The 14,342-nt window shown below is 39.2% G+C and overlaps 1 protein-coding gene across 1 annotated transcript in view; it reads right to left on the bottom strand.

Moving 5' to 3' along the window:
* Positions 1–390: 390 nt before the first annotated feature.
* LRRC9 (leucine rich repeat containing 9) overlaps positions 391–14,342 on the bottom strand; it is a 52,796-nt gene continuing 38,844 nt past the window's right edge. The window contains 7 exon segments of the mRNA XM_032111623.1: positions 391–398; positions 976–1,155; positions 1,853–2,026; positions 7,309–7,453; positions 8,450–8,512; positions 8,857–8,963; positions 12,615–12,741. Of these exon segments, the coding sequence (XP_031967514.1) occupies positions 391–398; positions 976–1,155; positions 1,853–2,026; positions 7,309–7,453; positions 8,450–8,512; positions 8,857–8,963; positions 12,615–12,741 (804 nt within the window).

Raw genomic sequence — 14,342 nt, 5'->3', positions numbered from 1 at the left:
TCAGTCATGTTCCTGTGGAAACTACTCCCATCACCACTGTGCTTATGTAAAACCAGCTGAAGATGGTTATGGAGAAACATCTTTAGTAACAAGCTCTTAATTAGCACTTTTTCATTAGCAAACATAGCATAGAATTTTTGAACATTTTTCTAGCAAAGAAAAATCACAGCTTATACTGTGGTGTGTAAATACAGTAATATATGAAGTATACCTAAGAAAAATGTTTGTTTGGGACTAACATTACATGAAAAGCAACTTTTCAGACTGATTGCAGACTGATGCAGAAGGAATCATCTCACTGGGTTACACATCTGATTTTGAGGAAATCTCTTTAGGTAATAAATATTAATAATCAAGGTGGAAGTGTAAAAGTCTGAGTTCCAGGTTTGTTCATGCCTCTGTTGTGGAGAAACATTTGATATGATAAGTGTTCGTGTAACATTCAATCACGTGCTGGTTCCAGCCTCTGGCTGTCAGTAATAGAAAGATACTGCTGTTTGTATCACAGTTATTATTCATTATATTGTTTACTATAATATTTATAATATTAAAATGTTAATGATAAGTATTTAACCACAGTAACAGCCATACCCTTGCATTTCTGCTTCCACACTTAATACCTTTAATTGCTAAGCAAAACTAGATTTCATGCAGCAGAAAACAAACAAACAAAAAAGCAAAGTCTTGAGTTAGGGTTTGAAAAGGATTAAGCCTGGATTTGGGAGGTGCCAGCTTATTTCAGTTCAACAGCTGGCTCCATTTTATAGTACAGTCATTGCTCTAATTGCAAACCTTTGAATTGTTGTCTAAATGCTTTCTTAGTTGTATCGCAAGTTTTATCAGAAGAAAGAGAGTAAACACATTTTTGGTGGATCTGGAAAATGAGATAAAGAAAATAGAGGAAGGAAAATAATGTTTGAAGAGAAGCGTTTTCACTGCACCCCATCCCAAAAAAACCCCAAAGTGGAAGGAAACCAGGTTGTATGCCCAGATTTTCTGTGTGGCCCTGGTGCAGTTGGCTGGTTCGAGCTGCAGCACTGTGATGCACCAAATGGTTTAGAAGATTAGTTGCTGCTCCTTTGGCTTGCCCAAGAGCTCTTTCCACATGGATGCTTCATAGGTTATTTGTTGTAATTCCCAGGTTCTTAGACTTATCTGTAACACAAAGTGCACATGGATATTATCCCTGCATGGCCTCCCCAGTTGCCAGTCACCAACTACTGCACTCATTCTTCTTTACTTCTTAATTTTTCCTCATCAGAACAATGTTATATCATTTCTTTTCAGTTCCTAGATCATTAAAACTTTAATTTACAGTCTGAAATTGGTTAATAAATTAAAAGGAAAAAAAAAATCAAAAAAACCACAAAGCTTTTGAAAGCACTGAAAGGTTAATTCTTCTGTCAGTGGTTCAGACTGAATCTGAAGATCCATCCAAGGGTGAAGAACTGAGAAAGAGATCTATTTCACCAGAAAACACATTCTCCAGCTCAGGCAAGGTTGTGTAAAAGTTACAGATTTGCAAAATACCCAGGAAAGATTAAATTGTACTTGTTAAAAATGCTCTATATGACCATGCAGTACGTAGCAGGAAGGAGTATAGCTGTGTTAAGTATTCAGAATATTACAGAATCCTAAAATGGTTTGGGTTGGAAGGAACCTTAAAGATTACCTCATTCCAACCTTCTGCCATGGTAGGGACACCTTCCACTATCCCAGGTTGCTCCAAGCCCTGTCCAACCTGGCCTGGAAAACTTCCAGGGATGGGAATGGGTAATGAAGAAGTATAACATGAAGGAGTGTAACTGTGTTAAGTGTCCAGGAATCTGTAATCCTGTTTATTTATGTTTGCTTTCATTTGAGTTATTGAGAAGATGCTCTTGATGTTCATGACCAAGTATAAGATCAGAGCCAAATAAGTGGTAAATGTTTTCATTCAGATTGCCATTTGTTGTTCTGAGAGGATGATGTCTTGGAAAGTTTGTTGGCATTCCAGGAAATCCAGAGTCCCCTGGTGAATTTGCAACTGGAAAATGTTTCATAAGAAAAGAAAAAACTCCCCCAAACAATAAAGATTCTGTATCACAGTCTTTATGATAGAAATATATTTTTGGTTTTGCAGTAATATAAACAATAAAGATTAACTTCTTGTGAGTAAAGAACCGTAAATTATCTCAAATTCAGCAGTGAAAACATTAAAAGAGATTTAATCAATAGCATGAAACAAGAAAGTATTATTATGTACAGAGTGTTCTGGTGTCTACCTACACCAGTACTAAATAAAGTGCCAGCCTACTTTCTGCTGGGAAAATCTCTTTTGAAGCTTAAGATCAAAAGTACTTTTTAAGCTTAAGCAGCACCATACGGTTTCAATTCTTGCTTTCGAACAAGCACTTTAAAAAGCACAACTAAAATGCAACTGACAAACTTGAAAAATCTTTTGTGTTGTTCCACTCGGATGATCTAATAAGAAAATGGCTCAGTTCTGTTGGAGCTAATGAGGTATAACATCTTCACTGAACCTGAATATAAACCAGATCTTTCTCTGAAGATACAGTCTGAACATGCTTCTATTGCTTTCCTCATTCATTCTGCCATGTTTTTATTTAAGTGATGTCCAATGAATAAAAGCATGGGTCAGTTTTGAAATAGAACATTTACACGTGAAACGACTCATTCCAAAAGTGCTTTGAACTCTGTATACAAGCATTGTGGCTTCAAGTGGGAAAATGTGTTTCACTAACTTCTGAAGGCCCTGAGTCTGCAAAGAGAGATGTTAATGCAGCCAGACAGAGGTTGGTGCTAAAACACATTTTCGACAGATGAAGTTCTGAGACAGAACCTGCATGTACATGGATTTTAACCTCCCTGGTTTCAGCAGTGACCTACTGTCAACGTGAAGATTGAGGTTTGGCAAAGCAGTGAAATTGTATCAAATCACAGCATTTGTTCTGGTAGGACCTAGAGGGTAATACCCTGCTAAAGGGCTTTATTTATACAGTAAAGTATTTATGCCAAGAAATTTACACAAGGATGCAATAAAGACATAGGTGTGGGAAGCAAAGGAGTGGGATTTAGTGCATCAAGCAGCATTTGCAGCTCAGCAGTGGTTTAATGTGGTTGAGCGTGGTGACAGCAGCCTGGCAGTAAAAAACTTGAAATAATTGGAGTAGAATATCCTTGTGCTGTACGTGTCCACTGGTAGAGCCTCTTATCATAGAACCATGGAAGCCAAGAATGGTTTGGGTTGAAAGCGACCTTAAAGACCATCTTGTTCCAACCCCCTGCCCTGGGGGTTGGCCTTCCACTATCCCAGGTTCCTCCAAGCCCCATCCAACCTGGCCTGGAACACTGCCAGGGATGGGGCAGCCACAGCTTCACTGGGCACCCTGTGCCAGGGCCTCACCACTCTCACAGTCAAGAATTCCTTCCTCATACCCAATCTAAACCTGCTCTCTTTCAGCTTGTATTTATATCTATAGATACAGATATATCAGCTTCATCAATAAAGCAAAGAGGTGTGAGGAAAAGCTGAACAGGTTGATGAGGATGTGAAAATAAAACTGATTGTACTGATGCTTCTCATCATCCTTAATACTTGTGTTTCAGATGTGTGAAAGAACTGTTTCTGTGCTTCATAAATGCAAAATTGAGACAAAAGGAGAGAATTGGCTTGCAGAGCACAAAGGGGCACCAGACCCTAGATCTCCTCGTTACTCTGTGGATCCTTCTGCGTAAACCAATGTTAAAATGACTACTGCAGGCTTTTGAGCTGGGAGGAAGGAATTCTGTTCATCAAACAAATCTCCAGAGAAGTTTCATGCTGTGATACAAAAAAATACAGGTCTGCTGTGGGACAATGAGCTGTTTCAGTGAGCAGGGTCTTAGTGATAAACGGGGCTACAGAGACAATGACCCTTCTGTTCACAGGAGACACGTGCTGGGCTGGCCTCCTCTCTGACTCCCTGCTGTTGCTGTTATTCTTGTGTTTAGGAAACCTAGCAGTGAATCCTACTAAAAATCCCTGTTCCAGTGAATTTATACTGTAAAAGGAGATGAGGCACACCCAATGAGTACAGACAGACTGACAGACGGGTGAGCACAAGGAGATAATGAGCAATGAAATTGGTCACTGTGACAGTGATCACAGCAGATGCCCAACTGTTGGGAAGCTTTCCTTTGAGGTTCACAATCAGTGAGAATTTCAGGGCAAGGTCTGGAGGAGAGCAACAAGGTCCAGGCAACCCCTTCCGACCAAAAGGAGCAGCAAAGGTTGAAATATGGCAAAAAAGGGATGTTGATGACCAGTAGCAGTGGTCAGCTTATGGGACACAATTGCATCTCAAGGCATGAGGTAGGACACAAGCTCACTCTCAACAAGAAGGATGGGGAAAGGCAGGACTGAACCACAATAATGGAGAGAAGTACTTTGATGAGGAGGACTGCTGAGAGCTGACACAAACCAACAGGCTTGTGTCAAAGCAATAAATGAAGACTATTATCTGTGTTAAAGTACTCCCGGTGGAAAAAAAAAGGGACAAGATAATATCTTTCAAGACAAGGCAATATGTTCTTGTGTTATCAAATTAAAGTTGAAAATAATTATGTGGGTGACTGTCATCAAGAAGATAAACTGGAGTCCCAGTTAATGAGAAAAGATGGACAGGGAAGATTTAAGGGTGAGTATTGTACCTTGAAATTACAGTTTCAAACATTCACACACAATTGCTGTTGAACTGCATTATGTAGTAACATTATGAGGCAAGACAGTAAGTTTCCTCTGAAACTTCTAGGAAAAAAATATCAGATACAGATACCCTGTGCAAGTGTGGGTACTTCTGCTCCTTCTGTTCTTGTTCCATGTGGATATGGTTGCAGGACACTCATGGTTTAACCCCAACCAGAAACTAAATATCACCTGCTGCTGCTCACCTCCCTACTCCATTCCCCTGAGAAATAGGGAAAAAAGGTAAAACCTGTGTGTTGAGATAAGAACACTTTATTAATTGAAATTTTAAAACAATATTATGATAATATTGTTATAATAATTCTAATGACAAGGGAGACAACAAAAAGAGACCAAAAATGAAACCTCAAAAATGAACCTATATCTTTTATTTTTTCTGACTTTACAAACCCTGAGGTTTATATAGAAAGTCTATCTAGAAGGGGGAAAAAAATCTGTTCTAGTGCTGTGATAACTGTGTTAGGCACCCATTATAGATTGCATGAATATTGTCCTTGGTATCTGAATGACATTTATTTTACTTGTTCAAGGGGCTGGTAGGCAGCTCCCATCCTTTCTTCTGCATTTGCTGGCTGTCAAAACACAAGCAATGATCAGTAGTTCTACCAAAGCAAAAGCCACTCATAAGCTTTCTGAATTGCTTGTGTGTTGTTTTGGACCACTTCACTGACAGTGGAGGACAATGTGTTTGATTTCATCTGCCATGTCTACTTAAAATAAAATATCTTCCTAAATAAAATCTGGGCATCTTGAGAAACAAGGCTTAGGTCAATTGTTATGATTGGTATTGCTTATATATGTAATTATGAAGAGTACATATGGATGACTGCAATTTGATTAATCACTGGCACAGATTTCTTAGGAATTATGTCTGTATATTATAAAATAGATGTGTTGAAAAATTACACAAACCTGTTACGTGGAGGTGTAAATATTACATATATGCACTCCCAGTCTGTGGAACATAGGTTAAATCTGCATCTAGACCATGAAAATCAAACAAATAAACCCACTCCTCTGTTCATGGAAGTCTGGGGACATGCAAAGAAAACAGCTGTAAACTGCTTCTTAATTTAGTAAAATACTTATAGAATCATAGAATAGTTTGGGTTGGAAGGGACTATATGGTGACTTCTGTGTGTATTGTCACAACAGTTAAATGACAGTAGGGCAAAATAAATCAATATGCACTGTTCCACTCATCTGCTCGTGAAAGCTTCCTTTCTGCAATGTCTGACCTGTAACTAGGCAGCATGAGCTAACAGATTAATTAGAAAGAGAAAGGAAAACAAGTTCTCATTTTACCTTTGCCTCTTCCTTATGACCCAGCTAATGAAACAATGGGCTTGGGTAAACCAAATTTCCACAAAACCAGTAAATATTGGTGATTGCTGAGCAGGTAGAGGACATGAGATGATAATATTCATACATCACACTCAAAACAATATCCAAAGGGTACATTAATAGGCGGTGTTAATTTGTGTTAAGATGTGCAAATATGTACTGTGAACACTTCACTACACAGGCTTATCTCAAAAAGGCTGCAAAAATTAAGGGCTAATTCAATTTCTGGAGAAAGTGTCAAGAGCATCTGGGGAGTGTTTAACACATTTTTTTGTCCCTGGAGTACCTCATAATTGAGAAAGAAGACAACAGTCGTTAAGAGGAGAGTATCCACTTCTTGGGAAATTGAAAGCAGATAGAATAAATGGAAAAATAAAGAAATGGACAGTAAGAAATAAAAAAAAAAGATGGAAAGAGCAAACACAGAAAAGAGGAAGAGGAGAGGGAGAGACAATTTGAGTGTATATCTATAACAAAAGTAATTTTGAACATATTTCTGTACTGTTACTGACTGAAGATGGTAGAAGCATCAATAAATCTGCAATGAAGTGTAGGTGTTTACTAAATACTATTGTGCTGCCTTTGTGGGGAAAAAAATGTCAATGTTGTACATGTCATACAGTAATAATGAAATAATTTCCATGTCAGTATTGACTTAAATGTTGTTAATTAGCAGCTAAAAAGCTGTGACTCTGAGTAAATCACATTTGCAGAGGCTGGCTGAGAAACATCATGGAATATTTATGTTGACTTACAAAAAATTTGGGAACATCAGCCAGGTTTCAGTGACATTTAAGAAAGGTACATTTTTCTCATTATTTAAGAAAGTAAAGGAGAGGAAGTTGGAAGGTGTTAGAGTGAAAAAAATATTTTCCATCAACAAGAGGGCTGAACAATTTCAGTAACAATTGTTACTGAACAATTATTTAAACGCCAGTCTGTGTAAGGAATGTTCATTTCCCCTGAGGGAACAGACTCACAAAATGAGTACAGAAATTTGTGATTTTGTGATGAATGCCCAGACAGCCCATATCCATGTGTGCTTCTGCCAATGTCTCTTTTCCCCAGAAAATCTGAAAACAAATTCATGTTTTTCCCACCCTCCAGCTGCTGAGCATATGAAAAGAATGAAGGCAAGAAGAGCTGGGTGAAGACTTGAGAAGGATGCACACAACCACTGGGTTCTGCAGGGTTCTCTGAAGCTCTGCCTCTCTTACTTCTGTAAAACTTGACCAATACACAGAGTGAATTCATAGTATGGAGGGAATTCTGCATGGTGACTTTGTGAGACTTGTCTGAGTTGATGAAGCTGAGTTTGATGATGGATGTTGCCTTATACGTGCAGAAATGAGTAAATGAACCCTGACAGGTCCCGGAAGTTTCAGCCCTGAAAAAGTGCATGGATGAGAAATGCAAACTGAAAGGTGATTTGAAAATGCTTTTTAGGACACAGGCAGATTTAACATTGATGGCAAAAAGAAGATGAAGGGAGTATGGCCATCTCCTTCAGAGGATGACGAAAAGAATTTCACTCATGGAATGAGCAAAGGGAAGGAGGGTTAATGGCAGGATGAAGGATTGCTCAGACTACACACAGTGCTGCAGAAGAACTTGGGATGAATATAAAAAACCCCCTTCTTTATGCTCATAAAAGGTGCAGTAATCTGAACTGACTGAACTCATTGATTCTAACAAGGGGTTGTGACTGCCATCAGAACATTATACTGTGTAAGACAGCTGAATTTTCACAGGTCAGGCTCAAGGGACTGAAATACTACCTCAATATATGTCTCACCACTGAATATATATTTCTAAAATTTTGTTGTATGATGCGGTACCAATTTAAGAAGGAAAACAAAATATCCATGGTCAATCTGGTTGGAGATACATGGCCACAATCTCCCAGATCAAACAGCAGAGGGGCAGGTGGTTCCCTTGCTCAGAATGAAATCCTCTGTAGAAAGGTGAAAAATTTCAATGTCTGCCTGGCCCCCCTAGGCAAAGAAGGGTCCAAAATACAGATGATGGCAGCCTGGTATAGTTGGCTGGATGAAGAAATGGCCTAACAAGTTGTTCACAAAGAACTTAGCTAAGAAAAGACAACAAGGTGATGTCCTGCATGCCATGTGTGTGCAAAACAAACAAACAAAACCACCAATGGGTTTCTTCAAGCTCAGAAGAGGTAAAAAAAGGGAGATCCAAAGCTGCTGACACTGAAGGCACCTCCTTCCTCCTCCCTGGAGTACAGGAGAGATAAAAGTATCTTTTAAAAGCTGATGGCACTTGCTTCTTTTGGCATGTCCTTGCTGTCCATAGTCACAAGGCCACCTCTGAGTACAGCTGCCCCCTCTTTGCTACGTGATTTGGGAGCCTTTGTCCAGGCAGTATTGATTCAATCTGACTGTAGCTCAGCCATAATCCATGTAAAAAGGAAACACAGTTAATCAAACAGAGTGTTCCTCTGCTAACACATTAGCAAAACTGCCAGTTACACTTTCCTGATTTGGGAATTTGATCTTTAGAGAGATGATTGGCCAGTTTAAGAAAGTTTGGTGCAATTCACTGATTTTGGGTCAGATTACTGCAACAGTACCGTAAAATGGAAAGAGTGGTTGCAATCAGCTTGGTGATGAGTGATTGCTGTTGTTACAAGGCCCACAAACAACAGGGTATTGAAGGAGATTAAAGACTATTTTCAATCAAAGGAAATTTGTTTATCATTAGTATTATTACAAAAAAAATAGATGACTGTGTTATGAATCCCCCTTGGCACTAGGGAGGAAGATTAAACCGCAGAAAGACATGAGATTGTGGTTCTGTAAATTCACACTGTGGACATTTCTAAACTGGTCTGCAAACACCACATCCACAGCTCTGAATTAAGCCAAAAAGGACAAATATAAGCAGAAACAGGTAAATGTTGATACCAGTCCTGGGTTGCAGTGTATTCTATTACCATCCTCATGAGCTGTTGAAATCAGGTGGGGCAGTGTTCCCTTGCCTCCTCCCCCCAGACTATCTTGCTGTTAATGGCCCATCATTGTCCTGCTGCATGACTCAGAGATAACTCCCTCCAGACTATCTTCTGTTCATGAGCCTCATCAACACTTGGCCTCATGACTTGTTACCCCATTGTGAGATGCTCCACCCAGAGGGAGGAACCAAGCATCCCATCGTGGATATAATCTGGGACTCTGAACACCAGAGACAACCCTTCCACTGGATTTCCAGAGGACAGGAGCTACACAGCCACCACTGGACTTTCTGAGGAACAGCAGACCTTTTTACTACAGGCTCACTGCTTCAGAGGACTGCAGCCACCATTCTACCAGACTGCTACCACCACCCTGCCTAACAGGGTGTCAGGTTGTATCTTGACTCTGTTAGTTTGAACCAGTGTTTTCTTTTACTTTTTTTTCCTTTTCTTTAATTTCCATTAGATTGTTATTCTGACTTGGTGCCTCCCATTGGTTTGTTTTCAAACTAGTACAATACCACGTGTGTATTTTGCCATCTTGGTTGTGAAATGAATTTCTTAGACAGGATCTGACTTTGGACACCTGGCCTCAAGCTTCCTGCAAAGGTAAGGCAGCTGAGGATCCTGTCTATAATCAGTTTGTATGACTGGGACTCCCCTTTTCCCATACTACTGTATGTTAGCAATCACTCTTAAACAGAGAAAGATCACAGAGTCAGCAATCAAAAAAATTCAGATTGTATTGTTGGGGCCCAAATAATCCAGCGTTATATCTTGGTTGTCTGCAGGACAATCACTTTAATAATCAGTACCATTAGGCTGGCTTTGGTGATGACTAAAGAACATTTTTTGGCTGTATTATTTTCCAAAGTATTTATCATACCCTTTATGAATCCCTTCTCTCTGATGTCACAAAACATACATGACACTTGCTAAAGCATTAATTTTCCTGGCAATTTTTCTAAACATGAATCCCCTAATGCACACAGAATGAAATGTTACAGTTAGCAGCAGAAATGTGTTTTCCTCTAGCTATTCTATATTCTAATAGAAAATTGAACTGACAGAGCAGCTTTTAACCTTTTATACTGGGCAGATTAACATGATTTCAGCTGATGGATCAGAACAGGTTAGGATGACCTTGGATCTTCCTCCACTGAGTCTTGTGGCTTTTTCCTAGGTCACTTTCCTGAGGAAACAAGCTAATGTTTATAATAATAATGGGATTATGCTATCTGTATATCTATCTGCTGGCCTTACTGCTAATTTTTAAACCTATTGATGAGTTTTGGACCAATTTGTCAGACCAGCATTTCTTGACTTCCTACAAATTCTGTGAAAATGAGCAGCTGAATTAGAGTTATAAACTGATGATCCCAGTGAAGGAACAGCTGCAATATTGGCTCAGCTAAAATGCCTGGCACTGGAGGATCCAGGACAGACCTGTTGTGATTAATCTGAGAAACCCTGAGAATTCACACCTGATTAAGCACTGGGTAACCCAAAGACAAGGCTGTCTCCTAAACCAAACCAATTTTCCATAGTCCTGCTGCTCATCACTGACTACTTAATTAGTTTATAATTTTAGGTGGTCTTTCAAGGTGAGAGGTGATGCTCAGGTGGTTATTCTCAGTGTTTGCTGGTTTGAAATTAGATGTACTGGCTCTCTCTGTGAAATCTGCTTTTTGTATTGATATTCAGTAGAACTCTGAAATTTTAATCCTGCCTGATCACAAGAAATGGATTGGTGTGGAGGGTTCAATATGCACATGGCAAAGCTCGTTTGGCTTTAGACACGAAATATGCCTAAGCCTCTAAATTTTAGGGCAGGGTATTTTTAGGGTCAGTATTAGAAAGCTGTGTTGCTATATATGTGGTAGAGAATTTATGTTTATAGAATTTGCCAGGAGAATTAATGTTTCAACATTATACTTCTGTGACATTAGAAAAAAGTTGGTTTCAGAATTGGCAGAATAAATAAACTAAGGATAGCTACTGAATATTCTAATGAATAATTCTCAGGGCCAATTTCTGCAGATTGGGGAAGAATGCAAAGGAGCTGGCTGCAATCTCCTGAGTCACTCTGATTCTGTCATTATCTTTGCCACCAGCGTCCTTGCTCTTTAAAAAACTGCTCAATATTTTTGAGGCTTCACTGACACTCTCCTTTGAAATACTTCCAGAGCATTTAGAATTCCTGGAATCCTTAAATGAAGCAAGTAGATTAAGCACTTGATCTTGGCTTTAAAAGAACAAGCAAGTGTGTCTCAGAAGCATCCATCATACAGTCTTGGTGCTCTAAAAAGGAAACTTTTCATGTGCTGAAAGCAGGCACAAGCAAAATGTCACCAGAGTGACCCAGAAACTTGATCTAAAAAAATGTGAAGGCTGTTCAGGAGATGTTTAAAGATGCAGAAACACTAAACACTTCATCAATACACACTCATTTACATTAAAAAAATCTTCATCCTCCTAAATTTACAGATTAAAGCAAATATTCATGAGCCCTACTGGGTCAGGCCATGGTCCTTTTATTCTATTACAGCAGAAGTGAATAAAAAATAGGAAAAATGATAGCAGTGGGAATTAGACAGTTGTTAGAAACACAGATGAAAATTTGATGGCTAATAGAGATCACAGTCAGGACCTAAGGAAATTCAAGCAATGCTCTAGGGTTGATCCTGTCTAAGGATCTAAAAATGGTCAATCAGAGCACAGAAGGGAATGATAGCTCCAATGAATGTTTTTCTACACCTTTGGGAAGAACCATCATGAGATCCTTATAATTTGCATGGGTAAGAGAAAATAGTTTGTATTTCATTCCTAACTAAAAATAATCTAAACTTGGAACTACTCATGCTAATATTTTTCAAGCAGGGATGTTAATGAATCAGTTGAAGAACTTTCAGTTCATTTTATACAAATGGTAGTAAGCTTGGGAACTTCTAGAAGGTTATGAACAATATGAAGTGATAATAATATTGAGGATAAATGTCTTTAAACTGAAAGATAGTAGGCTTAGATTAGAAATGAGGGAAAAACTCTTGACTGTGAGGGTGGGCAGGCCCTGGCACAGGTTGCCCAGGGAAGCTGTGGCTGCCCCATCCCTGGCAGTGTTCTAGGCCAGGTTGGATGGGGCTTGGAACAACCTGGCCTAGTGGAAGGTGTCCCTGCCCTTGGCAGCAGGGTTGGAACAAGATCTTTAGGGTTCCTTCCAACACAAAATATTCTATGATTCTCTGATTTTCCTCTCCATTGTTTCTATTTGTCAAACATAGTTACTCTTGCGTTCTGGCTTCAGCAGAATTTGAACATGACTGTTTCCAAGATCACACTAGAATAAAAATTTTGGTACTAGCCAAGATCTTTGTAGGATCAGTGTTTAATAATTAATTTCTGACCTACTGCCAGAGGCAAGGACAAAGCTTCTATATTCACAAACCCAGAAAAATGAAATTTTCTTTATAAAAACAGGTGCAGAACTTTTCCTGAAGATTTCCTTTTCAATAGCACCTGGTATAAGTTGCCACAAAACAGAACATTAACCCTCGTTCATCTTTGATCCTGCAATGTATCGTGATGCTTCTGTGACTTCTTCAGAAGAAATCAGGACTCGATCCAGGTCAGTGAGAGCCTTGAACTGCCCAGTGACACTCAGCTGAAGTGAGGCTGGCTTGAAGATAGAATACTTAAAAATTGCTAATATAACTTAAATACAAGAAAGAGACTTGCATTTCCTTTTTGTTTGGTGTACTGGCACCTCATCAGTGACAAGAGCCAGAGCTTTGCTATGATTCCAGCAGAGCCACTGTGTCATCCCTGCTTATGTTCTTTGATCAAAACAAGTGGGACAAGGTACCTTTGGGTCGGTTTTGATTGTCCCCATTTTCTGTGACATTGATGGTGGTAAACTGCTCTGGAATCACAGGGGCTAACTCAGAAGTTCACTCATCTTACAAAGCTCACTAATATATAAGGTGTATTAGTATCTGTTTTTATAATCTAGGAATTTCATTTATGATCTAGAAATATTACCAACAAATGCCCAAAGAAAGCATCATAGGACACAGGAGAAATACTTAAAAGATTTACATGTGACACTGAAGCCTCAAGACATCACCACAAACCTGTCCTATGAATATAGAATATGTTGGACTGCCCACTAATTCAAAATATAATACATGAAATACACTCCTCTCATATCATGAACAAAAAAGTCTTTGTGAATGAAATATAGATATATTTTAACAACCAAATAAGCCAAATGCAATCATAGAATCATGGAGTTTTTTGGGTTGGAAGGGACCTTAAAGATCATATGGTTCCAATTCCCCAGTCACTTATGAGGTTTAGTGATGTATAATACTCAAGGTTGTTGACACATAGGAGCTGGTGGCAAAGAACACAGCAAAATTAGAAGTTTATTATGATAAATACCTAAGGAATAACAACAAAGAACCAGAGGCTGGAACTGGTAGCTCTTATTATTTTGTTTATATCTTAGCATGTATTGAAGAGATTCACCAGAGCTTAATTGACAGGACAAATAGACAAGGCAGCATCTTTTTGGATGCTTCCTGGGTGCCCCAAAGGAGTTCTGTTTCCTCTGTTGGCTTGTTGTTCAAATAATTTCAGCATTCTTCTGTTCAAATGGTACTCTGTTGGCCTGACTTTGACTAGTACAAAATATTAAATTTAGTGTTAAGTGATCATTAAAAAAACCCCCAACTTTAAAGAGTCTCTCAATGCCTCAAATTTTTGATGTTTAAATCTGCCAATTCTGACAGAGCCCTTTAAATAATGCTAAAATGCACTGATTCAAAGGGAAGAAAGCACAGAGAGAAACATTTGTTCCAGAAGCTGGTTGGGCAACAGGGATGAATGAGAGTCAGTAAAAGAGCTGAGTATTGGCTCTGTCACCAAAGCTGCAGCCAGCACAGCTGTGCTGCTGCGGGCACATCCAGGCAGGAACAGGGACTAACAGTGTGCACACACCTTCCCAGGGCTGGGACTGTCTCTTCCCAGGGCTGGGAATGCCTCTGCTCCCACCCCTTCTTCAGGGCAGCTGAGACAGCAGAATTAACAGCAGGGCTTAGTTTTGATATCTGGCACAGGCCACCAATATGTTTAATTCCTAAGGGAAGCAAAAAAAGAAAGGAATTATGCCTCAGAGATGTCTCTGTGCAAAAATGCTGTATTTTATTCACTTGTTAGGCTGGGACTGCAAAAAGAAGGGAAGGCCCAGTGAGAACAAAATGCCATAACACAACCACG

This window comes from Corvus moneduloides, chromosome 6 (genome assembly GCF_009650955.1).
Source record: "Corvus moneduloides isolate bCorMon1 chromosome 6, bCorMon1.pri, whole genome shotgun sequence".
Taxonomy (NCBI): Eukaryota; Metazoa; Chordata; class Aves; order Passeriformes; family Corvidae; genus Corvus; species Corvus moneduloides.
Note: the sequence above shows the minus strand (reverse complement) of the source record. Positions and strands in the feature narration are given on the sequence as shown.